The 24416-nt window shown below is 50.1% G+C and overlaps 2 protein-coding genes across 2 annotated transcripts in view; both read right to left on the reverse strand.

Annotated features, from left to right (window-relative positions):
• Nucleotides 1–4271, reverse strand: part of DPM2 (dolichyl-phosphate mannosyltransferase subunit 2, regulatory) — a 6999-nt gene extending 2728 nt beyond the window's left edge. The window contains exon 1 of the mRNA XM_026049603.1: nt 4216–4271. Within this exon, the coding sequence (XP_025905388.1) occupies nt 4216–4271 (56 nt within the window). The remainder of the gene's footprint in view (nt 1–4215) is intronic.
• The window catches only part of FAM102A (family with sequence similarity 102 member A), a 32490-nt gene continuing 11364 nt past the window's right edge, over nt 3291–24416 (reverse strand). The window contains exons 2-11 of the mRNA XM_026049232.1: nt 17570–17690; nt 17216–17245; nt 12943–13059; nt 12426–12472; nt 9733–9887; nt 8483–8587; nt 7844–8033; nt 7538–7659; nt 6364–6433; nt 3291–5465 (exon numbers count right to left, since the gene is read on the reverse strand). Of these exons, the coding sequence (XP_025905017.1) occupies nt 5420–5465; nt 6364–6433; nt 7538–7659; nt 7844–8033; nt 8483–8587; nt 9733–9887; nt 12426–12472; nt 12943–13059; nt 17216–17245; nt 17570–17690 (1003 nt within the window). The 3' untranslated portion in view covers nt 3291–5419. The remainder of the gene's footprint in view (nt 5466–6363; nt 6434–7537; nt 7660–7843; nt 8034–8482; nt 8588–9732; nt 9888–12425; nt 12473–12942; nt 13060–17215; nt 17246–17569; nt 17691–24416) is intronic.

The raw sequence follows: 24416 nt of genomic DNA on the forward strand, positions 1-24416 counted from the left end.
CGCCACGAGGCCCCGCGCGCTCCGGGCCCGCCATGGCGGAGCCGCAGCCCCGCACGGCGCCCCCCCACTCACCATGGCGACGCGCAGCACCGGCYCCCTGCCGCCCGCCGCGCTCTTCCGGGAGGCGCCAGCCAATCAGCGCACAGCGCTGGCGCCACGCCCCCTCCGGCCGCGGCGGATGGGGACGGGGACGCCACAACGTGCAGCCAATGAGCGAGGAGGGGAGAGCCCCGCGGCATGCTGGGAGATGTAGGCGCCGCGGCCCCGCAGCATCACGGGACGTGTAGTCCGGGCGCGGCCGCGGGGCGGGATCCCTCCCTGCGGCAGGGGGAGAGGGACAAGGGGGAGCAACGGGCCCGGAGGCGACGGGATCCGCCGAGGAGGAGCCGAAGCGGCAGGGGGAAAGAGGAGACCCCCCAGAGGAGAGGAAGCCCCATTCCTGGCCCCTGACTCCTTTGCTTCCTTGGCAGATAGTGTGGAAACCAAAGGAAGGAAGGAAGGAAGGAAGGAAGGAAGGATGGATGGATGGATGGATGGATGGATACCCCCCCCATCCCAACCAAAACACCAAAACCACCATCAACAAAGAAAGGCCAACACGAATCAGCGTGAAGTACCAAAAACCTTTATTTTCCCCCAACCCATAACAACATTTGACATTATAATGATTTCCTCATATATGTTATTTCTCTACGTTAGGAACCAGATACAGAAAATACAAACACAATCTGTGGAATCAAAGACGGCACAGCATTCCATTAGAAAAAGAAACAAAACTAGAGGAGCAAGATAAAAATGGTGAAAAATAGTCATTCCCTCCAGCCCAAACTTTCCAAGAATCATCATCAAAATAGARCAGTGGAAGTAGCTTCTCTTTCTAAACGCACTTCTGCTTTTAAGAAAAAAAAAGTTAGATTTATTCTTTAGATTTCGAAGTAAAAAAATGTTAAACTATCTTTCAAGCCATTTTGGAAGTTTGCATAGACCCATTCCCTTTCCAAAAATATCAGTGATCTCTCTATAGACTCTGATACAAATCAAGTGCGCACCTCGTCCGAAGATCACCAAGATCAATAACTCTCAAGAAAATAAAACCATCTCCCCTTCTCCCCTCCCTCCCCCCACAAAAATAGGGGCTCTACCTTTATTTTTCTCATGTTTGAGGCAGGGTTAGAGGCTCAGCCGCACCTCCAGCTCAAAGCTGCACCCCAATTCCTTTAGCTTCCCAGGTTTCCATGTTGGCTCCCTCCCGAYGGCGACATGGACGAGGTGGGGGCTGAGGGACAACGCGGCTCCCGGGAGGGAAAAGCGGGGGGATTTTCCACAGGGAATCCCTGGGGGGGATGCGGCTTTCCCGTGCGGACGCTCGCGACCAGGCGGCGTTTGCGGCGACGGGTGCCCAGGGCGCAGCCCTGCGCGGGGGCAGCGAACGGCGGCCCGTTCCCGGCGGGGCCGGGGGGCACAGGGCGGATTGGCGAGGCCGGCGCGGAGGGGCCGGGATGGGGGGGTCCCTCTCCGGGAGGGACGCGCGCCCCGGCGTTCCCGCGCCGAGGCTCCGCGGGGCGTCCCGGCAGCGCGCGCAGAGTCCGGCTGCGCGGCCGCCGGCTTCAAAAGAAACAGCAACCACAAAATAAATAAAAAGAGTCGACCCCTCCTGTCGGGATTCGCAGGGAACGTGTTTCCGCGGGGCTCGGCCCAGTTCTGGCCCCTCTAAAAACTGGGACATTTCAAAGGACTTTGTTTTCCCCGCGGGCCGGGGCGCCGCGSCAGCGGGGGGCACGGCAGAGGCGGCGGGTCCCTGCGCCCGGGGCGAGCCCGGCGCCGCGGCCCCTTCCTAAAGTGCCAACCGTACAAACCGATGCAGGAGCGACTCCCTTCTCCCCTTCCCTCCATCCACACGGCCAACAGAAGCCCATCKCCTTCACTGATCGACGACTATCACTTTTTGACATTCACTCATTTTATATCTTTAAAAAAAACTAGTAAAAAAGAATTACACTGATTTTCCCAAACTCTTTGCAGGGGGCTCCTACCACGCAGAGGTCCAGAACTGGGAGAGCAGAGGCTGCACGTTCACCCGGGRCCGGAGCAGAGCCAGCTCTGCCCGCGGGGCCGGGCGGCCGCRGGCAGCCCCGCTCCCGGCGCTGCCCTCTCCCCACTAAAGCCCCTGGACTCGGCTCCTTCCCCTCCGAATCCCCCCGAGAAGGGAAACAACATGGGGAGCAAAGCCCCCGCCTCGGCCTCTCAGGGATAAAATATCAACGAAACGAAAATGCAGTCAAAAAAGAAAGAAAGAAAAATCTGCACCAGCCTGCTGGGTTTKTAAAAAAAAATTCAATAAATTTCAAGACAAAAAAAGGAAAAAAAAAAGCCAAAGGAAACTAGCCAGCGGCTTGGGTCTGGAAACTGATTCACTTCTTTAAACGTTCAGAGTCCGACAAGGAGCAGATGGCAGCGATGCCGCGAGGAGTGAGCGCAGCTTCCCAGGCAGCGGCACGGAGCGGGCAGCCCGGCCCCACGGCGGCCCCCCCGGCCCCACGGCGGCCCCCCCGGCCCCACGGCGGCCCCCCCGGCCCCAAGCAGAGGCCGACGGCTCCTGCCACCCTCCGCAGCCCCTCGGCCCAGGGGACACCGGTGCCGGCCTGAACGCCCAGAGCAAAACAAGCGGCAGGAGAGCTAAAAAGCCACTTAGAGACCAGGATCTGCGGAGCCAGTAACGAGGCGGGGACAAGAACGAGATACCCTATGAGACAAGTTACCAGAAGCCAAGTTCCGTGGTCGCCAAGCGCTGCAAGAGCGGCCGGGGACGCGTCCGAGGTGCCCGGGGAAGGACAAGAGCCCCTTTCCGAGCACGCCGCCGCCGCTCTCGCCCCGCTGCAAAGGGATTCCTGCCCGTGACGAGCGGCTCAGCAGCGAGCGGCTCGCCACAGCGGCCTCTTGCCAACCGGGGCCCGGAGAGAGCCCTTGGTTCCCACGTGCTCCCACAGTGACTATATYATTGTTTTTCACGGGAAGAGAAGCAAAGCGGCAGAAGCGAGCTGGGTCTGGCCTCTTCCCTGGGTTATTTCTGCCCGTTCTGAGGCCTTTTTTTTTGCTTTCTGCTGCCGCCACGCTGAGCGCAGACATTTCCAGCAGGGCTTCGCTGGCCCAAGCGGCTGCTGCCCCATGCCAAGCTGGACGGGGGGCTCGGAGCAGCGCTGGGCACCCAGCAGAGGCACCAGGAGAGCGGCCAGCCCGGCCTGCAGCCACGCTGCAGCCCACGCGCGGGGCCCGTCCCGCGCACACGGGCAGGGCACTCGCCAGCCTGCTGGCGAGCCGCGGGGCGACCCGGCCTGGGCCAAACCAMCGTTAAACGCACCAGCAAATGAGACAGATTCCGTTTGAAACRGACGCCAAAGATCCAAAAATGCTTCCCTAGGCTAAACCAATCAAGGTCTCGTCACATCCCTCCTTGCCTTGATCCAGATTCAATTCCCTCTGGAGGGAAGAGGAGAAGGGGTGAAAAAAAAACGTGCATCCTGTATTTGATCTGTCCATCTAAAAAAAGAAACCCAATGCCTTGAGTAGAGAAACCACGAAAACAGAGTAAGCAGCTGTGGAGACACCGCGAAACGGAGTAAGCAGCTGTACTGCTCTGCGGCACTACCGAGCGCCCTCTCCGTGCAGCCACCTCCGTGCTAGCAGGGCAGAAAGCAAGGCGCTTTCAGCTCTGATTTCTAATAATCTGCCAAATTCCCTTTTCCCGCAGCTCATCCGCATACGTCCTGGTCAGAGACCAGGATTAAGCCTTTCCTTTTTTTTGTCTTAAAAACAAAAAAGCCTTTACAGTAACTCGAATGTGAACAACACCGCGGTCTGTGATGTCTTTGCTCACCACAGGGACGGGGGTGCAGGTGTGAGGGTGCCCGCGCGCCGGGAAGGGCTCGCTCCGGGCTACCACGTTACAACGGCAAGGAAGGAAAGGGCACTACACAGAAATAGCTCCCGGGCTGGAAGTGTCTGTACAGGAGGAGCCGCCAGCCCCGGCTGCCATCGGCAGAGATCCTCGTTCGCAGTTCAGCTGCCTGGAGAATCTAGAGGTGGGAGCTGAAAGAGTGACGCGCTGCAAGGAAAGGAGGCAGCTCAAGTGTCAGATGACTGCGGGAATCAAACGAAAGAAGAGCAATTGAAAGACCAACCAGAAAAACAGTGTGAAGCCTTATCAGAAAAGCTCACTTGCCACAGAGCGGGTGAGAGCCACTGCTGTGCTGAACGTGGCAGAAAACGTCCATCCTACCTTTGAAGGCAAAGACAGAGGCTTCATCTTGCCCTAGTCGGAGCTCTCCCCCCAGCCCTGAAAGTCTCCAGCTCAGGCAGAGGTCCCGCTGACGGGACAGGAAAGGTCAATCACCAGCAATTCCCTTTCTGGCCAGACCAAGAGAGACACCCGTGAATCACCTCCACGAGAGACCACTGCAGTCAACTGCACCCTGMTCCGGCCCAGGAGAGGGTTATCAGACAACAAGATGCTCTTCGTGGTCCAAGGGAGGCAGCTCCCTTCCTGAGCCAAAAAGGAGGCTTCATATCCCAAGCCTCAACGGTGACCATTTACTGAGGCCACCCAGGACACACGGATTATGCTCCTGGAACAAGCACTGGCCTCCTCCAGGTAAAATCTGGAGCCTCTRAAGTGCTCCTGCTAATGCCAACAGATGAACCCTGCCCTCCCATGCCCAGCAGTGGAAGGGGGTAATACAGTTAGTGGTATAACAAGCACTAGCATTTAACCATCCATCAACTCCCATAYGGATTGCGGCAGTTTTCGGGAAATGCACTTTGGGGAGCTATTTCCTATGAGAAGATGTTTGGGGATTTGAGGGGTAGGTGAAGTGCACGCCRTAGCACACTTTGTCAGTAAAACTGTTGCCTTGGAAGGTGATGTTCCCTTGCAGAGTCAGTGGGATAAAGCATCCTGCAAGGAGCTACCTYGCCACGTCACCAAAGAGCAGCTCTCGGTTTGGTTAGAAGGGTTCCCTCCTCCCACAGTGGTTTCAAGAGTTCACAGTGGTATAACCCAACGGTTGGGGGAGACAGAAGCTGAGAAGACCCCTGTTGTGAATGAATGTGCAGAGTGAGGGACTGCAAAAAGAGCAAAGTCCTCTCTGAGTAAGGACAACCCCACCAGACACCCAGAATCTCATCAGGAACATGGGGAGGACAGGCACTGGAAGAACTGGGAAGTGGAGGAGGGTAATGCCAACACAGGGAAAGTGCATGATTTGGAGTGGTCTCGGAGCAGTTCTGCAGTGCAAACGTACGCGGAGGGGTGTGGAGAAATCCCTTCTGGAATGCTGCATGAAGAGAGGTAAAGATTGGCATCCATGTGGCAGCGGACTGGGTAGGGGGTCCGTTTCCAGCAGCTCTACCCTGTTCTTCACATTTAGTGGGTTTCAATCACCACTGGCTCATAAACTCCAGATGAGACCCTGGGGAGGTAGAGGGGAAGACAATGAGAAAAGGAGGCTGTTTTCCTCGGTTGCTTATAGCAAACAAGTTCTGCTTCAGAACTCCCCACTTTGGAGCACTCTCCTCTAACCCCACAGAAAAGCCCGAAAATAACCAGGCAGTCTGGCAAGAAGTCAACCCGCCTAACACAAAGCAGACAGCTACGTGGCAAGTTAACACTAGAGCATTTGAAAGAGTTGGGTGTAACACAAATCCTTCTAAAAGGGAGARGAAAGGGGCTGAGAGGAAAAGAGCCAGAAAAGGCTCAATTCCCAGCTTTGCCACTGCAGTTGGCGCATCTTTGCATTTACCATGTTGCTTTGTTACCTCAAAAGGTGCTATAAAGCTTAGCAAATGCAACAATGCAACTAGCCAAGACACCTCACTAAAAGCTACTGTGGCAAGACACAGTTTTATTTGTCTCATCAAGTTCTCTTGGAAGTCTTTCATGAGAGAACCAGCCCTTGACAGACGTGAGGAGGGTACAAGAAGGGCCAACGAACCAGACTGTTGCATTTGTGCTGCAGTCCAGCAGGCGGCAGAGCCTTCGGTTCCTGCCTTCAAGTCGGCACAGGCACAAACAGGGACAAACCTCTACCATTTTGTCCTTTTACCCCTTATTCTTATTTCCTTGGATCTAACAGCTTGGATCTAACAGCTAAGATTGAATTATCCCTCCCAGTTTCCCCTGGGAACTGCACACAGACTCGAGGGCAGCTGTAGTCTATCACCAGAGGGATCCTGGGATGTTAATGTAGGAATAAATTCACAAGACGTTTAGGAATCTCTCCTGTAGCAAACATGAAAATTTCCTGGATACAAAGAGCTAACTATTATTCTCTGCAGTCCCCCTGTCTACCAGCCGTTCAGGAAACCTACCTGTTTCCCAACTGAATACCACTCAGTGTAGTTGTGCCATCTCTGCTCACAAACAACCTCAGGTTACTGTCTGCAGATATAAAAATAAAAAAAAAAAAAGCAAGAAATATCAAAATCCAGAACTGCTGACGAAGACCAGACATGCCCCCCCAGCATTACACAACGTTCAGCAAGGGACTAAGTCCATTTCTGCAAATGTAGGGGCACACTTAGCAGTGTTCCCAAAGCAACAGAGCCCCTGGGAGCTCCTCTTCTTGCTTTAAAAAGGATCCTCATGTATAAATCACCACAACATTAAGCTTTGAAAGAGTAAACTTAGAGGAAGGAATTCAACCATATTCCTACAGCTGCCTCCCTTAAGACAATTCCATTGATTTAAGTTCTTGGCCAGTTTAAACACATCTAGACAGATGACGTGGGGTCCCATACTCTGTCTATAGAGTCATCACTGGAGAAGAAATCCAGCCTTTTCTGCTGATAAAAAAATGGCTATATTTAGTGTAGCTTTAACCCCATGTTCAGCGGGGTGTAAATCCCTGCATGAAAAAGAGGTTTCTCATTTGCAAAGATTTAAGGTGACTAACAGTAAAGTACAGAAGTACTAATAAGCAAGAGTTTAAACTCTATCTAAAACCACACCTAGATAAAAAGGAAGATTTGATTGATTTCTAGCCTAAACCAGTCAGTCGTATTATTACTTTTAATTTTCTTAATAGACGCAAGGGAGAACTGCCCTGCTTCTCATGCTCTTTCAGACAATCCCRATCAGAAGCCACGCTGCGATCCATCTTTCTTCCCTTCTTTTTTGCTAAGACATGTGCTGCTTCCCCTCCCATTGTAGCTCTCCTCTTTTAAAATACTTTTGGCCTGACCCTGGACAAAGGCCACAAAAGCAGAGAACTGATGCAACTCATTTCTACTGCCCTGAAGAATCAGGAGYCCCTTTCCCACCATCCTGTGTATTTCAATCAGCATTCCACCTCAGCAAATGCTGTTTACAAATGGATGTGCAGCTCTCAGATCCACAGTTTATCAAATGTGGAAACATCTAGCAAGCACTGAAAGCAAGTTATTGTCAAAAGGGGAGGGAGCATCTGGCAAATCACAGATGTAAAAGCTTTGCAGTTTTGCTACAGGAACAGCCAGAACTCCCCTTTGAAACTCATCTCCTCACCTTCAGTATTGCTGACATCTGTGAAGTCCTGACTCTGCATTATTTTCTCCACTATATCATCAGCATCGATCCTGGTGTCATCCACTCTGGTTGGGTGACTCTCCACTGAATCCTTTTTTCTCCTGGGAGAAAAAATAAAAGGGAAAAGCTGGGCAAATTTTCAGAACAGACTTTTAAATACTCTCCTGCTTCCCTTTGCAAAAGCATCCTTTCCAATGACTTCCTCAAATTTACTGCTGCCTGAAGACAAAGAAGCTTTTGGACGTTCAATCCTGCCTTCCCAGAGGCTTTGCTCCAGTTACGTACCGGGAAGGTCTATCCATCAGAAGGGCCGGTCTCGGCGGCCGAGGGGGCTTCTCCAGTTTGTGATCCCGCTCTCCCTCCGGACACTCCACTGTCATGCTGAGCCCCCCGGACGCGCTGCTGCTGGTGGAGGTATTCCGGCGATGGGTCAAGTCGGACATGCTGGAAGAACGGGAATGCTCCGTGCTGTAACCTGCGGATACAGAGCGATTACAAAACAGATCTGCACCCGCTGCCAGCAGCACAGGTCAGCCTCAGAGCAGCATTTCTGCTCCCATAGACCGAGGTTTGTACATTGACCTAGGAACTCCCATATAGCCACATAACTGGAAACACCCAAGTCAGACTGCAGGGCTGAGTGAGACRTGTGCCTGCAAATCACTCTCAGAACAGCCTGTTGTAGGATAGTAAAAAGAACAAGGCTGATGCTGGTAGAGCCTCATGGATCATCTTGGATCTCTTGGAACAGGCTGCCAAGAGAGGCTGKGGAGTTTCCTTCTCTGGAGATCTTCAAAACCCTCTTGGACGCAGCCTGTGCGACCTGCTCTAGGTGACCCTGTGAGTGCAGACAGGTTGGACTAGATGATCTCTAGAGGTCCCTTCCAACCTTAACCATTCCGTGATTCTAGGATGAATCGTTACCAGAGATTTTGGACTGCTGGCTGGCGTAGCTAGAGTTCCGCGAGTGCCCTGAGTGGAAGACTTCCTCTGGACTGGACAGATTCTGGTCTGGTTCTTCCGGGACGCCTGCCAAGGAACAACAGGACATTTTAGTTACACCACAACCAAGTCGGTACATTGTCCCCTGCATCAGGACAAAGGCTATCTTGGGACACTAGATGAAGGAAAGGACAAGCCTTGCTGTACAGGCTAGCGTGGAGCTTACAGGTGGCTGTGGTGAGGACGAAGAATGGCAAGAAGCTTCTCTATCAAGCTTAGCACTAACTCTAGCATCCACTGCCTGAATTTACAAGCACTAGAATCCAGAATGTTAGGTAACRGCTGAAGCTATCCATAGTTAAAAACCTCCAGCTAAGAATAAAAAAAAAAAAAAAAAGCAGAGAAAGGCCACTGGCAGTGAGGTATTACACTTGCCATTGTGGTGCTTCTCCTGTTCCAACATTTCCCCATCTACGACTTGCAAGAGACTCTGTTCCATTTAAGCTACACCTGATTTGGCGCCCAGACTTCAGCATTACYTCTGCTCCAGGTCGTCCCTGCAGCCCGTGCTCCCTTTAGAAAGTTTATCAGAGACTGCTCCAGCTCAACACATGGGCCAGGTTTACTAGGAACACTTGCACACTAACTGTGACCGTGCTAAGGCACTGAGGTGACGCGATTAGAGTTATTTTGGTGCAGTGTGYGTCTATCTGCTTGCACATTTGGACTGTGCTAGGGAAAAAAACAGCTATGGGAAGATATAGTGTCCTTGAAAATGGGCTCAGGCAGAAGCCAAAGGACTCTGCATCAGCAGCTGGAACAAGGCCATGAGCTCTCAAACCAACCACTAAGATCTGCAGAAGAACTTTTCTAGAAGATAAGCCTGAGCAACAGAATAGCGGAGTGCAGAACAATGTTAAGTGTCACTAAACACAAGAGAAAGCAGGGATGAGTGCAAATCATGAATTATTAAATCTTCAGCAACAAGAACAAACTGCTTTATCTCCAGTAACAGAAGTATGCATACTGCAAAGATTCATGCTTCCTCTCCACAATTACATTTATTATGTGCTTTTSGTTTCCTTAATTTTTATTAATGAGTAAAAGAGTGAGTAGTGAGGGTGGAAAAAATACAGGAAAGTAGTTTGCGTGTTTGCAGTTGCTGGGGAAAAATAAATTGGAGACCAGGCACAGCCAAACAGTGTGTGAGCCCCCAGGACAGGCAGTCATACCCGAGCCGAGAATGGTGGGTCTTGGCTTGCTCTGACGGAGAGAACCAATGGTGCCCGAACCGCTGTTGCTGCTCGTGGTGCCCTCCCCCTTACAGGTCAGCTGCAGGGAGGAGTCCTGTCCTGGTATGGTGATGGATTTGGCGGTGGAAGGAGGCCTGTAATCAAAAGGGAAGAACGTTACAGCCTGTTAGGCAGGGCCTAGGGGTCACCAGCCACACTGGCACTTTGCACTGGGGCCCCCCGCCAATCCYGCAGGCATCCTGCCCTTCCCGGAGCAGCAGGGAGGCTGGCAGGGTTCTGCAGCTAGCAGCACAACCTGGAATTGGCTCTTACTTCCCTACGCGCAAGGCTTGGATCTTCTCTACTTCATAATTCATGTGGACGACAGTTAGCATTTATGAACTTTGAGTAAGAGGAAAAGCCAGTCCCCAAGGTGAATTAAGGCAAAAAGGGACCCCAATCACTTATATAAGAGCACAGGCTCTTAGCCTTTTAGGCTGCAGAATTCTCCAGAAAAAAAAAATCAAGAGCTGCCCTGCCCCAGCACAGCTTCCAGTGGCCTCAGACAGGAACCAATTTGCTTCTGTCTAGCTATAAATTCCAGCATCGTTTCGTTACACCTTTCAAACTTAAATCAAAAAAGTCCAATGTACCCTTAAGTACTTTTAAAATGATCAAATAACCTTTCCGCTTTTCAGCTGGAGTTTAAACCCCCTTTCGGTGAGACTAAAGTATTTTTCCAGCTGTCCAAATTAATTTTTGCTGCTTATTCTGCGTGCTCTCAACATCCTTTTGCAAATGTTGACTCCAGGACAGAACTGCAAGTGCCTGGAACTCCCTCCCTTCCTCCAGAACGGTTTTTGGGTAGAAGCCACGGCATGTGCAGCGTGGCAAAGTTAATATTCCTGCTGGAGCCCTAACTTTCCTAGAGCCTGAAGCCTGCTCTGTAACTAACTGATTATACAATGCTTTTTAAGTGAGGAATGAGAAAGAAAAAAGGTTTATTTGTCTCRCTTGGTGCTCTGAGGTGAATGACAATAGAGAATCTTTGAGTATTTGGGGAGAAAGAGGGCAGCACTAAAAAATTCATATAAATTTCACCTGGGCAGCAAACCTGCCATGAGGGCTTCAGGACGCCCACAACACGCCTTCCCCAGGGAAGAGAGCCTCCTAATCATGTTGTGGGTGATTTATTTGCACCTGGGTACTTTGGGGGCTTGGCTTCACAGGTTAACAAGGCATTTAGTGTGAACCAACCTGCTGCTGCAGCAGCAGCTGCCAGAGGAGCCCGCGTGGCTCTCGGGGCGGGCAGACAGACGCTCTCCCCTCCGCTACGACACCCAGGAGGAGAAGGGGCAATAAAGCGCTGCAGAAAGTGAGTGCTCGGGGAGCACAATCTGGACTGACTTCCCAGCACAGCTTAATYCCCACCTAATGCTCTAATGAGAGTCATTTCTCCAAAGCTCTGYTGGATTCAAGGGCTATTCTATGTGCAAAGCTGCAGCTCCTGGACTTTTGCATGCCATCCACATGCTGAGAAAGAATGGGAATGACTAGAAAAAAAATGGTTTGACTTTCAGATTAGCCCTATGTATATTAAATTGATATTTATATTCCATGCCATGCAGCTTTCAGGCATTTCAAGCGTGGAGCTTTCTTTCAAAGTGAAARTGCAACAGGTATTTGTTATTTATTGTCAGACATCCTAATTACCCAGATTTAAAACATCTGCTAATGTAACCAACTTATGGTTTAAGATATTCCAACCTTTCTTATTAAACTCCTTTTTGAAGTAGAAATCTTTTAGAATTAGATGACACTGCATTTAGGCTTTGAAAGTCTCCGAGCGCTGCGGCACTGTGAAAAGTCATTCAYGAACCAAATTGAAAAAGAATTAAATAGCATTTTATAACAAGAATGCAAGCTAATTTCTGCACTTTAAGCTAGCTCCTAAAATTAGAACTTTTAGTACAGAATATTGCTGCTACAAGAGATGATGTTAAGGTGAAGCTTTCTTCCTTTACACTGTTGGGAATCGGTGCAACAATATTTATATCCGTATATGGCAATCCTGCTGTATACTGTCCACGATTTACAGTATACYGCCAGACTGGCTTGCACTGCAAAGCCTTGCTGCTTTATACTGCAGTATAAAGGTACAGTTTGTTATTTGTTAGCTTATTCTCTGACAATTTCTACATCAATAAAACCCCTTTGTAGCTTAATCACATTTATTCTTTCTTATAGTAATGMTTTACAATAAATTTACATGATGCTTTAATAGTTGTTGATTACTAATTACTACACRCTGTGAGCAAAGGTCTCTATAGAAGGAAAAGAAAATTAACATATTTTGGTGTTGAAGTATTTTTTCCATAGCTTTCATTCAACATCTGTCACCCATAGATGCTACTATCAATTATGACAGTTGGGGTCAGGCCTCCCCAAACCCTGTGGAAGACACTTCACTTTAAAACTGGGTAAAGCAGAGCAGAGAACACAAACCAACCAACTGCACAGCCAGGCTACACTGTTCTGGCTTATTCATTAACTTAACCAGTTTCAAGGCTTCTCTGGTGCTTCTGAATCCCAGGGACATCTCCCGCTTCCCAGGAATTAGTCCCCAGCAAGGAACTGCAAAGGAACCACGTGTCTCTGTCGCTCTTGAATGGGACAAGCACCCAGGAACTCACGTTTTAAAGCAGGGATCTCCTGAGAGCAGGGACATCCCGATCGTGACCTAGAGAGAGGGGACAAGGCAGGTCATTAACCGCAATGCGACGGGCTCACCATGGCCAGGACATCAAGGTCTGCATGGGGAGATTAAGCAGATCTGGTTCTTCTCCAAGAAAAGCGCAGCTTTGGGGATTTAGCAAGATATCTTCCTCCCTGCCCCAAGCACTCCCCATTGCAGCAGCTTGGTGGGACACCATCCTGGCAACCCTAACGACGGAATTCAGACTTTTTCCCCCCGTTTGTGCTTTTCTGGATGAAACACTGTTATTGAGTGCCATCCCATGCCTAAATGCATCAAAACATCAGCTTGACGCTGATAACGGGAGACTTCCCAAATCAGACTAGCAGCATGAAATCAAGCTGGTTTGTGGCTAAGGTACATGACAGGATTTTCTTTCAGGCCCAGCACTACATTCTGGCAACGATCCGAGTTCAACAGCAGGATTCCCGCCGGGGCAGCGCTGACTGCTGTACCTTCAGGATGGAGTTGTCCTGTCGGGTGTTCTTCGTATCATACCCTTCCAGCAAGCAGCAACGCACAGTGGATCCAGARCCCGCAAACTCTGCCAGATTTAGATCAGCAAAGCCCAGCTGTGGCCAAGAAAACAATGGAGAGGGGAAAAAAATGACTCAGTGGAGAAATACAGGGTGTCCCATGGACAAAAGGAAAACGGTGCATGTGTGAGGTCAGGCAGAAGCACGAACCAGCAGAGGCTGCCACAGGGTTGTGGTTACAGGGATCCATTACGCTTGAGGACGGGAAAGACCACACTTAATCCTGAGTCAGGTAACACTGGGGAGCCTGCAGGAAGCCCCGTGCCGAGGAAGGAAACGCAGCTGTAGCTCTGGCCAGGACAGCGTTAACGGCCTGCAGCCGTTGCATAACCAAGGACATGGAAGGTACTAGGTCAACGATGTGGAAAAAACAGAATCACACACGCAAGCATAAGGCGCTCTTTGTGTYGGGCCATCCCAGAAGGCAGCCGAGCATGTGAACCAGGAGACAAAAGGAAACTGCTACAGCAGAGAGCCACACCGTCCCGGGAAGCAAATTGGAGACGTTCAGGAGAGCAAGGCAGAAGCCAGCCCAGGTGTGAAACTCCAGAGCCTTGCAACAGGGTGCCAAATCCTTGAGGATTTAACAAGCAAGCGGCACATTTGAGAGGCAGAAGGGAAGGGAAATATTTGGAGAGATTTAGCTGTGTTTTTTTTTTTCCCTTCTAACGAAAGAAAGGAACCAGGTATGTGAAAATGCAACACAAAGCAAGTAGGGAAGAGGAAAGTCAAAGACAACGGGCAAGTCCAAAGAGGCTGTTGAGGCCGCAGCAGTAAGGAGGAGCACCAGAGCAGTTTAGTCCTACTGTGCAGGCTGGCCGGGAATTACAGCACAAAGCACAGGCTCACGGGTGAACGCTGGCTCCCTTTGTTCCCAAGCAGAAGTCCAAACCCTACCCAGGACACGCCCGCACTCAATAAATGATTCAGGGGATGGTAGCAGCAAGATTCAGATACCTCCTGCCCCACTGTGAGAGGGAAACAAATGCTGATGACAAGTAAAATATAAGTGGGGGAAGAAGGAATATTTCTTCAACAGAAAAAGGAAGGAAAGAAAAAAAAAAAGTCCCTAACTTCATCCCCTTTCTCCCTACTTCAGAATCCCCTTAACTCAACTGTTTGCCAGCCCTTGCCGTATATGTTCCACAGTCTCGTAGGAACTTTTCTAGCCAAAGGCCTCACTGACGCTGAATATTCACCCATAGAGAAAGAGCAGTGATTTATCACCTTCCAAAGCAAAATGGGACAGGAGAAAGGCACAGAGGGACTGCAACGCAGAGCCCTCGACTTCAGCGTCACGGAGTTGGCAGAAGGGCCCTGACGTGACCACGCCAGCAGAGCAACGTGGCACAGGATGGCCCAGATCCGCTGTCACTTCCTCCACAAAAGTGCCAACACACTCCAAGGCCCCTCCGTAAGAAGAGGGAGATCAGAGGACAGTGTGGGAGAGCACTGCAACGTCCTACACGGCACGCTGAGGTCAGAAGCTTTCTCAGGAAGCAGACTCCCAGCAGATAGAGGAAGGATCCCTTAACAAAAGGATGTTTTCAGATTTAACCTTTCAGAATAGTTTCCTCAGTTTTCCAGCCAGCTGATGGTGTTTTCTTCCGGCTCAGGGAAAGAGTTTCTGCTTTATCAGTCCTTCCTGTTGGCTCCCGCTCTATGACCCCTGACATCGAAGTGACATTAACGTCAAACTGAAAGGTGAGCAGGTCTATGGAAATTTAACTTCTAGATAGGGCCAACTTGAATGCCAATACCTAAATCGCTCTTAGTCCTTACTAGAGGGAGGGGATCAGATAGGTCATTTCCAAGCAGCAGCATCCTCTGCATCTATCATCATAATTAGAGGTGATTTCAATTGAATGAGGTTAGCTCAAGAAGGTGAAGACTCATTTGTCAGGAATGGGGAGACAGACCCMCGTTACACCTGCACAATCGCACATCGCCAACTTCTGCTAGAAACATTAGGAACACCAAGTAACTCAATTCTACCATAAAGACAGGCCTGGAAAAGAATTTGGTTGAGCCTGGTCCGGATGCCAAGCCTGCAAGGCATGGTCAGCCCTCTAGGATGACATCTCTGGTCTGTGAACTGCTGAAAAGCTCAGGTGCCCTTCTATGGAATTCGAGAAGTTACCTGTCCAGAAGGAGCTGTGAAAGCCACTGAAGGACCATCACATCCAAGCGAGGGATATCTCACATGGAGAGYTGGGCAGAGAAGAACCTCATGAGGTTCAACAAGGRCAAGTGCAGGGTCCTGCATCTGGGGAGGAACAAYCCCAGGCACCGTCACAGATTAGGGACTGACTTGGTGGAGAGCAGCTCCACAGAGAGGGACCTGGGAGTCCTGGTTGACACCACGTTAACCATTGGGCAGCAGTGCCCTCATGGCCGAGAAGGCCAATGGGATCCTGGCTGCATCAGGAGGACRTTGCCAGCAGGTCGAGCGAGGTGATTCTGCCCCTCTACTCAGCTCTGGTGAGGCCGCACCTGGAGTAYTGTGTGCAGTTCTGGGCTCCCCAGGACAAGAGGGATGTGGAGCTTCTAGAGAGGGTCCAGCGGAGAGCAACTAAGATGATTAAGGGAATGGAACATCTCTCGTATGACGAGAGACTGAGTTGGGCCTGTTTTCTCTGGAGAAGAGAAGGTTGAGAGGGGATCTGACCTATATGTWTAAGTACCTGAAGGGTGAATATAGGGAGGAAGGGGCCAAGCTCTTCTCAGTGGTGGCCAGTGACAGGACAAGGGACAATGAAACAACAGAAGCTCTGTCTGCATGTGAGGAAGAACTTCCTGACTGTGAGGGTGCCCAAAGCAGTAGAACAGGCTGCCCAGGGAGGTTGTGGAGTCTCCTCTGGAGGTCCCCAAAACCCACCTGGATGCCGTCCTGTGCCACATGCTCTAGGTGTCCCTGCTGGAGCAGGGGGGTTGGACTAGATGATCTGTAGAGGTCTTTTCCAATCTCAACCATTCTGTGATTCCATCCCTGAACAAGAGACCGAGCAAGATAGCAGCATAAGAGAAGACAGCTACTTGAGTTTTGGCCTCTAATTCTGTTTTTGAGCAACTAGGTCTCCTTTTACAAATGCCACTAAACTCAACTAGAGACTGAGTAAAAGGGAAGCCAGTTGGAGCATTTCCTGAGTAATAGCCCAGGTTAACTCCACTGTGAAGATATGCCTTCAGGCTTCTTTGCATTCTGCTTTTTTAAATACCACAGGAAGTTTCAGGATAGGCATTAGAGGAGGAGCAGGCTGGTGCACTTACATGGTCTCACAGGCACTTTTCTTCTTTGCTGCTCGCTCACTGGGCTGGCAGCTCTGCAGAAGGGAGGATTTACTCCCTCCCAGTGTGAAGCTAGTGAAAGAGAAGCTAATGGCCCCAGAGACCAGTGTCCTAATTAGCCACAGAAAAGGAACAGCGTGGGCAGCAACACCGCCCTCGTCCCAGGCAGCACAGCAGGAGGTACGAGCGAGGGCAGGTCACCCCACAACCCGTCACAGCCACGGCCTCAGGAAAGATATCAATTAGAAGAAATTCTTACAAGGCTGCGCGTGACCAGAACGCCTGTTTGTTAGAAACCAGCATCAGCAACTCATTTCCAAACAAACATGGTCTCAGGCTCTGCATGAGCTCAGATTTGACATTGTCTCTTGTTCCAGCACAGGGGAAAGAGGGTGGCATCCAACGCATTGTCTCTCCAAAGCGTGAACAAGAAAATGGGGGGAGAAAAGCATAAGCCTTGAGGTCCCCTGTGCTTTGGAAGGCAACGRTTTCTGCAGCAAGCTCCTGCCTGTGCTCGCGACGCAGCGAGGTACCGACCAGAGCTGGTTACTGCGTTCCACAGAACTGGAGTCCAGATTTCTGTATTAGCTAAGGGTGGCCACAAGCCAGAGAGTTCACATCTGACTCAGAACTTCCCCAAAGTCTGAGGACACACACAGATCATCTTCCCAACCCCCTTCTCAGATCCACATCCAGTGCAATCTGGATCCTGTCCCAGGAAGTCAATTTTTGGGGGAATTCATTTAACTCTGGCCTACACTGAAAGCTGTTTCTCCAGGCTGTTTCACACAGCAACTGTGCTGTTTTGTGACCATCCACCCACCGGTTTCTAACAGACAAAGAGCACTGACAGAACGCAAGACTGATCGCCACTCTGCCACATTTGCCCTTTCCCTGCTCTTACCTTGGAGTAGGTTTTTCCGCCCTTCAGCTCCTATAATGGGAGACAAACAGGAAAAGCAGCTATTATATGTGCTGGGGAAACAGAGRGAAAGTCATTAATCAATACTGGAATTTGCTCTCAGGATTTCACAAACCTCTGTCTCTCAAGGGTACCACCACCCAGTTCCTCCCACCCTCCATCAAATGTCTTTGCTCCAAACACTCCCTTCAGTTCACACCCCAGCCCAAACAACCCTTCCTTTCTAGCACTTTCTAGCACATTTTTGCCACCAGAAAAAAAAAAAAAAGGGTGAATTTGGAACTAATGCCATACACATATTGTCAGGTGGTGCTGTTTCAGAAGCTTGATGCTCACCTTACGCACAGACACTCGGCAGACACAGGGGTCCAGCAGTCCTGTGGCCGGGTTGGCACTCATTTTACACACGAAGGTGAATTTCTTTTTCCAGCGGACACAGTTTTCCTGAACTTCTTCTCTATGGGAAATCAAGAAAATGCAGCCTTCAGAAAAGGTACCAAGACAAACCAATCCCAGATTTTTTTTTAAATGACTGGCAACCAAGTCTGCGAATATTCCTCTTTGCAGAAGCCTAACTCGGTCCTCACCACCTGAAACTGCACCACAGTGTTATGGGAACAGCAAGCAGCTTCACTAGCCAGCGTAGATAAATATTCCATTTGGGTTAGAGACTATAGACTAATCATCTCATCAGCATTTACCTTTAAAGCCCTCACAAGCTCTTCCACTTCTCCTGCTTAACCGGTTTACTCAATTCCTTGTCCAGAAGGGACAGAGCCAAACTCCATTAGTGAACTGGGCTGAAAGTCCTCAAGCTTATCTCCCTACAGAAACGTGCCAGCTTTGTAGGGCCTTTTGCAGGGCAAACACGCTATCTGTCCTGGACTGCTTGTCCTTCCAAGGCAGTCACTGTGCTTGTCATGCTGGGAGCCAGCCAGTGGGAACAGCCAGCTCCAAGGACAAAAATGCCCATGGAAACGCTTGTCAGCCCAAGCGGACAAGAACCAAGCCATGCAGAGATCGTGCTTCAAATCACACGAGTGGTTCAGATTGTGAGTGCAAAAGAAACTAAAGTGAGTGTGAGTAAAAAAGTCCCAGGCAGAGAAGGGGATTTTTCTTACGTGGCCTCTTGTCTACCCTCATCACCCCTCTGAGCCAAAAAATGGATGAACCAAGTGTAGTCTGAAACAGCAAAGGAAAAGAGGGAGGCCTGCTGAGCATGGGAACTGCTTCAGACAGAGCTTCTGCAAGGCCCTCAGGAGGAGTTGAACTTAGCCTTGCAAAGGAGGGTCCAAACGTGCACGGGGAGGACGTGTGGGGACCTTCCACGAGGCTCTGGGCACCACTGGCACCACTCTCTGCAGGAGAGGCAGGGCAGCCTGATCCGTTTATAGCTCGGAGCTTGGCCTGACGCAGATCTCCAAGTAACGAGGCTGGGGGAGGGAGCACTCTGCCTTATCACAGCTATCAGCCATCCTGGTTGCAGATGGCTCTTATCTCGTCTCCTGGCACAGGGCAAAGGCACCAGATAATCTCTTTGCTTTAACACGAAAGGGAAACTTCCCAAAGAGGCAGCCACAGAGAAGAGCAGCGAGGAGAAGAAAGATCCATCTTAAAATTGCTTCAGCTCCACTCTGAGAAGGAAGAAGCAGAAACCAAAGCACAGCCCAAGGGTCCTTTCTGCAAACGAGAGATGACTGCAACGCGACACAAGATACCTGGGAGGTATCAAGTCAGGAGGTCTCTTCCTTCCAGCCCTCTCATCCATTTTTGTGGGAGTTGAATGTGCTGGCTAAGGTAAATGTGGCAGAGAATAAGAAAAAGGTGGCTAACACAAAACCAAAAGGTGTAATCTGCAGTACAGATAAGGGCTGATCATCCCCATCTAAAACGTGGGAAAACAGAAAGCAGCAACTGCCTCAAGGCAGTAAACTTAAACTCCCTTCAGATAGAGCTGAGGCTAAGCCACTTAAAAGTTAGGCATCTAAGTGCCAAAAATACCCGGGGTTAATTCAAGCTGAGGTCTGGTCCTCGTTCCTGCACTCAACTCAGTGCAGCTCCTTCAGACAGAAAGGACGTTTCCAGAAAGATTAAAGAGGCTTTGCCTATAATAAAACATTCAYTGACTCTGCCTAATTTATTAAGTCACATTTCAGGTATGAAATGCCTTAAACTTTACACAGTTGTAGGCATCAAGAATGGAAGGAAACTTGAGAGATGGATAAAATAGAATCCGTCAAATCAGAAAAAATAACTGCAAATAGCAACGTGCCTCAGAAATGTACCTGGGAGGCAAAAAATAGTAAACATTTGAGCAGCATTAGAATCTCCTTTCCTTTGAGGAGGACTTGCTATTCTGCAGGAAGACTAATGCTAAATTTGGTATAGATTCACCAGAACTTCAAACTGAGTCCTGGAAGGCAGCTAGAGCTGAATGATCTTCAAGTTCATACGGGTACAATAGACTATTGCTATAAATCTACTTTGCAAACACGTTTAGGAGCTTTAAATCCTGTCACAAGATACTATTTAAGTGACTAAGCTTTAGCACAATATAACTCACGCTCCTGAGCAAAAAATCACATGTTCCCGGCTCCCCACAGCTGCTTAGTTCATTAGATCTGCAAGAAGTGCTTCAGCGTATGAGTTTTCTTACTCATGATTTCTCTTGCATTACAATGCAACTATGATTAAGCATCTGCTGCTTTGCTGTTCACTCCAATGAAAGCTAATTACTTCAAAATGCCGTAAGAAGTCCCGGTTTGTGATAAAGAGCTCCTTCATAGCTGATTTGTTGTCAGTACAAGCTCTGTGAGCAGACAGCCTGCTTGCCCTCCGACACTTGTCCCGGGTGTACGACATCACGCAGGCAATTAGGCAGGGGACAAGAGCAGGGCTTGAGGGGGAACATCACGGACAGCCGCGAACAAGAACCTGTCCCACAGGTGCACACGCAGCCCGGGGCCTTTTCTGTCTTCTGCATGGGGCTGAAAGGAGTTTACAAGAGAAACTCAGAGGTGCTTTCCAGTCACAAGTTCCACAACCRTTTTGCTTCTTCTCACAACACTTAAACTACTTTTTTTTTTTHTTTTTTAAGTTTTTTTTTCTATTTTAGGATTAGGGGTCTGGTCCATATCATTAGATACACAAGTATCACTGCTGAGTCAAGTGAAACTCTTAAAAAAATATCAAAAAAACCAGTTCCACAGTTCCTAGAGATGGCATGTGGGCATGCAGTGGACCTGGTCTCTCCACCTCCCATCAAGCTACCATCAGGTTGCTAATTCGAGAACACTTAAACGAGGTAGAAATCCTCTGATGTGCAATTAGGAGGCCTCGCAGAACCCACCCAGGCAGAGGCCGGTGGCGAGGGACGCGCCAGGGGCGTTGCCTTCCACCCTAATCACAAGGCACCTAAAAAGCGAAGCAGAAACCACCGCCTTAAAACCAGAAGTGTCTAATTTTACGCTTTACTCTGCATTTGAGGAGCCAGAAATAGATGAGACCAGTGCCGCTGAGGTGCCGATTCAAGGGGTCTTCAGAAGTTTTATTTTAAAGAGCCGCCTGCAGCACTCGCTCCGACGTCCGGCTCCCTGCCAAGCTAACTCTGACTGAAGATTTCTCCAAAGCCCTGTAATTACTCGCTGAGGCCTGAACATACCACCCCAAAATAAACCACTCCAGCTTGCACTGGTCTTTGGGACAAGAGGAATTCCAAAGGAAGCTTTCGGTGGCCTTCAGACCCCTTGGTTCTCCATGTACTGCCTACAAGCCAGAAGGAACAACTTAATGTGTCCTCCTGCCCTTCAGGGGGGCCCAGGCCCTGGGAGCACCTCGGAGGAGGTTCATGGCAGCGTGGCGTGGGCCGGTGCAACGGGAAGCACCTGCAGCCACAACCCGCTGGTTGATGGCCCTTCCCACCCCGACAGCGGCCTAATGGCGGCCCGTGGAGGAGCCACGGGGCACCTCGGGGCTCRGACCCACCACGCGCTGGAAACGGCAGGAGGGAAGCGACAGATTTGGGGGCATCAGCCAACCGTGGCTTTTGTGTGGACAGAGGGGCACTTGTAGGCTCCTAGCTAGCTCTGTGACTGCTGGTGAGGTGGCTAAAGCAAACAGGCAGGGAGTACTTTTAGAAAGAGGCCACGTAGAAAACACGCTGTCTTTGACTGGCGTGGGCCTCTGCCCCACATCCAGCCTAGCYGGTGAAACCTCAGAAGCCCGGACAGATTAGAGCTTCTATTTACAGACACCCGGGCCGCTGGAACATTTTTGCCCTGCTGAAACATTCAGAAAAGCAGATGTTTCATTTTTGCTTTATGGCAGCAGTGATAACGTGGGCCATCTAGAAGTACAACGTTTCATAGAAAGGCCATACATTTAGTGGCAAAGCAAGACTACCAAAAATAGCTTTCTAATGCTACGCATTTCAGTAGAGCAACGTGTCCCAGGCTGACAGAAGCAGATAGGGGAAAAATCTCTGACTCAACTGGATAGCATATAGATAAATAAATGCAAGGACCCTAGTCGGGTTCCCTCCTCCTCGCTCACAGCGCGGGCAGGGGGCACCATGTTCCTACCGCTGGTGCCAACTCCACAGTGTCACCCCCTGCTTCCTAAGATGTGGATCTGGGTCAGCTCCTTGGAGCAGAGCTAATCCCGCTGCTCGCTGCGGCACGCAGGGCTGCGCACGGGCCCTGCCCCTTCATTCGGGAGGGYGGCATCGTTGCAGAAACACCTCGATCAGACGGAGCATGTGAAAGGTAGCAGAGAGTTTGGGCTAAGTCCACAACAACTTCAGAAAAACACTTTTGGAGCTGACTTCTAAAGAACATAACCATCCACATGGCTGCGTTAAACATTTATGCCCGCCTACAAGAACAGCAAGTCCTGCGACAAAGCGGAGGCCCAAGCTCTACCTATAAAGCATAGATAACACCAAGATACACGAAGATAAAAAAAAAAAAAAAAAAGAAAAAAGAGAGTTCATCTAGCCATTGGTCGTTTTAGAGTTACAATCCAAAAGCTATATGTGCACTTAAACAACGAGCTTAGGACAATGCACTTAACTCCAGGATGAGTAGTACTAAAGGAAAGAACAGCTCTGAGGCTTTGCCATCCAGATGCCTTGCAAGAAACGAGGGTAAAAAAGAGAGCAAACGATGCATCGTCAGCAGACAGGGCGCTGCACRGCCCCGTGGGACTGTCTTACCCCAGCACTGGCCTTTCCTGGGGTATCTTTACCCCTTGTCCAGCTTGTGGGTGCCAAATGCAGGCAGAAAGTGGAAACAAACAAGATGCAAAAACCACTGTGGGGCACTAGGAAATTCAGAGGGAATAAATCCTAGGAATGAGACATGTGAGACCATAGCCCTTGGGGAACACTGTCCATGTTAGTAAATAGCAGCTGCAAACACAATGCATTGAAACTCAGTGCTAGTTTAACACCTGGACGCGTGTGCAAGCGCTCGATGGCAAGTTAACTGCATGGCGAGATGCTGTCCTTCCTCACCAGGAGGGATAGCAAGGACAGCTACTAATCCTGAACAATAAAGTTGCTCTGTTTTGGCCAAGCTTACATCACTTACCAGAACAACAGCCAACCCAAATAGCTGCATGTGCCCCCTCCCCCTGCAAACAACCCCGTATTCTGCAGCTGACAAGCGCTGGTTGTTGGGTAGCAGACGTGAGCAGTTATGATGGAAAAATGGCTCAGGGACAGATGATGTCAACTGTGTTACCAAGAGAACTAAGCAAGCCTTTGTCATCCGAAACAAGTCTTATTTGGCTGTTCCACTGCAACTGTTCTGAGTGAGAATCTGCTACTAAGATCAGCACAGTGACCACCCACTCACCAAATTCACCCGTGTGTCCCCAGCAAATCCACACGGATGAACCACAGCAGATGAGTGCATGTGGTCACATCCTCATCTCAGCAGGAGCTTTTACCTCCCCACTTAGTTCTTTTGTACAACAGCCAAGATACAGAGATGTTTGCTACATGCTGAATGCAATACTCGCAGGACAGAGTGTTTTGGGAGAACAGCGTGAGCTTTGACACTTCTGAAGGGCTTCCTCGAGGTTTGCTCAGTTCCACCCTGCTCCAGGGCACCGACGTACACCCGCTCCCTGTGCTTTTCGGTGCCCTTCAAGGTGGGAAGGAAGGGGACGGCAAGGAAGAATGAAGCAGGTGAGGACACAAAAAGATGCAAAACTAACATGAAATACAACCCCAGCACATGGAACGGTTTAGAAGCCGTCCTAAAATACAAGTTGACATCTAGTAGGCAAGGGACTATGATACCTCCTGTGGAAGCAGTTGATCAAACTGGCCACCACGAGCACTCCCGGGTGCCCGATAACAGCTTCTTTGATAGGCAACCCTTCAGCTATGTCCGGACTCCGGTCACATGCATCCAGACACGGGTCTTTTCTAAGTGACAGCCGCAAAATGCCATACCTTGTGGGGAATGTGCCACAGGTGGCAGCTTTGCGAGGCACTGCATCGGATATACCCCAACCCACTGCACAGCGGGGCACGTGGTCCAGCACACCCACAGTTTCAAAAACTCATGCCAGAGGCGTAAGAAACACTGCTAGGAACAACATGAGTTACTAAAAAACAGCAAGGTGACTGAATGCTACAGCACAAGCTGCACAATGGGAGGAAAAAGTGCCCCAAAAAGTCATCAAATAAAGGACCTTTAAGAGTTCAGCTATAGAACAAGTCTGATGAGTTCTGGAAGGGTAAACCAGGGCGGAGTAGGGAGAGGGGAAAATATTCCAGCGGGCTTGGCTGTTGTGTACACAGCACTTCACAGACAGGACACGCATGCAAGAGCCAGTCTGCTCTGGGGTGCTCCTAACTTACGCTGTCATCTGAAGCAGAGATGAAAAGCTGAAGCCTCRGGAAAACAAGGATGAGAAGGGGCTGTAACAGCAAACACTGCAATAGACCGACTGTTACACCCCGTGCTGAAGACGGCCCAGCACCAAGTAACACGGATCCAAGGACTCCTCGGCACATCTACACAACRCAGGCTCGTTTTGGGCTGAGGCCAGGGCCAGGTGCCAGCAGCAAAACCATCACAAGCCCAGAGGAATCAAACTCCTCAGTATAAAAGGAAGGAATAACGAATAACTGGATGGATGACTCAGCTATGGAAATACGAGGCAGTAATAA

Source organism: Nothoprocta perdicaria, unplaced genomic scaffold (genome assembly GCF_003342845.1).
Source record: "Nothoprocta perdicaria isolate Ctin4 unplaced genomic scaffold, notPer1 scaffold_6, whole genome shotgun sequence".
In the NCBI taxonomy this organism is placed as follows: Eukaryota; Metazoa; Chordata; class Aves; order Tinamiformes; family Tinamidae; genus Nothoprocta; species Nothoprocta perdicaria.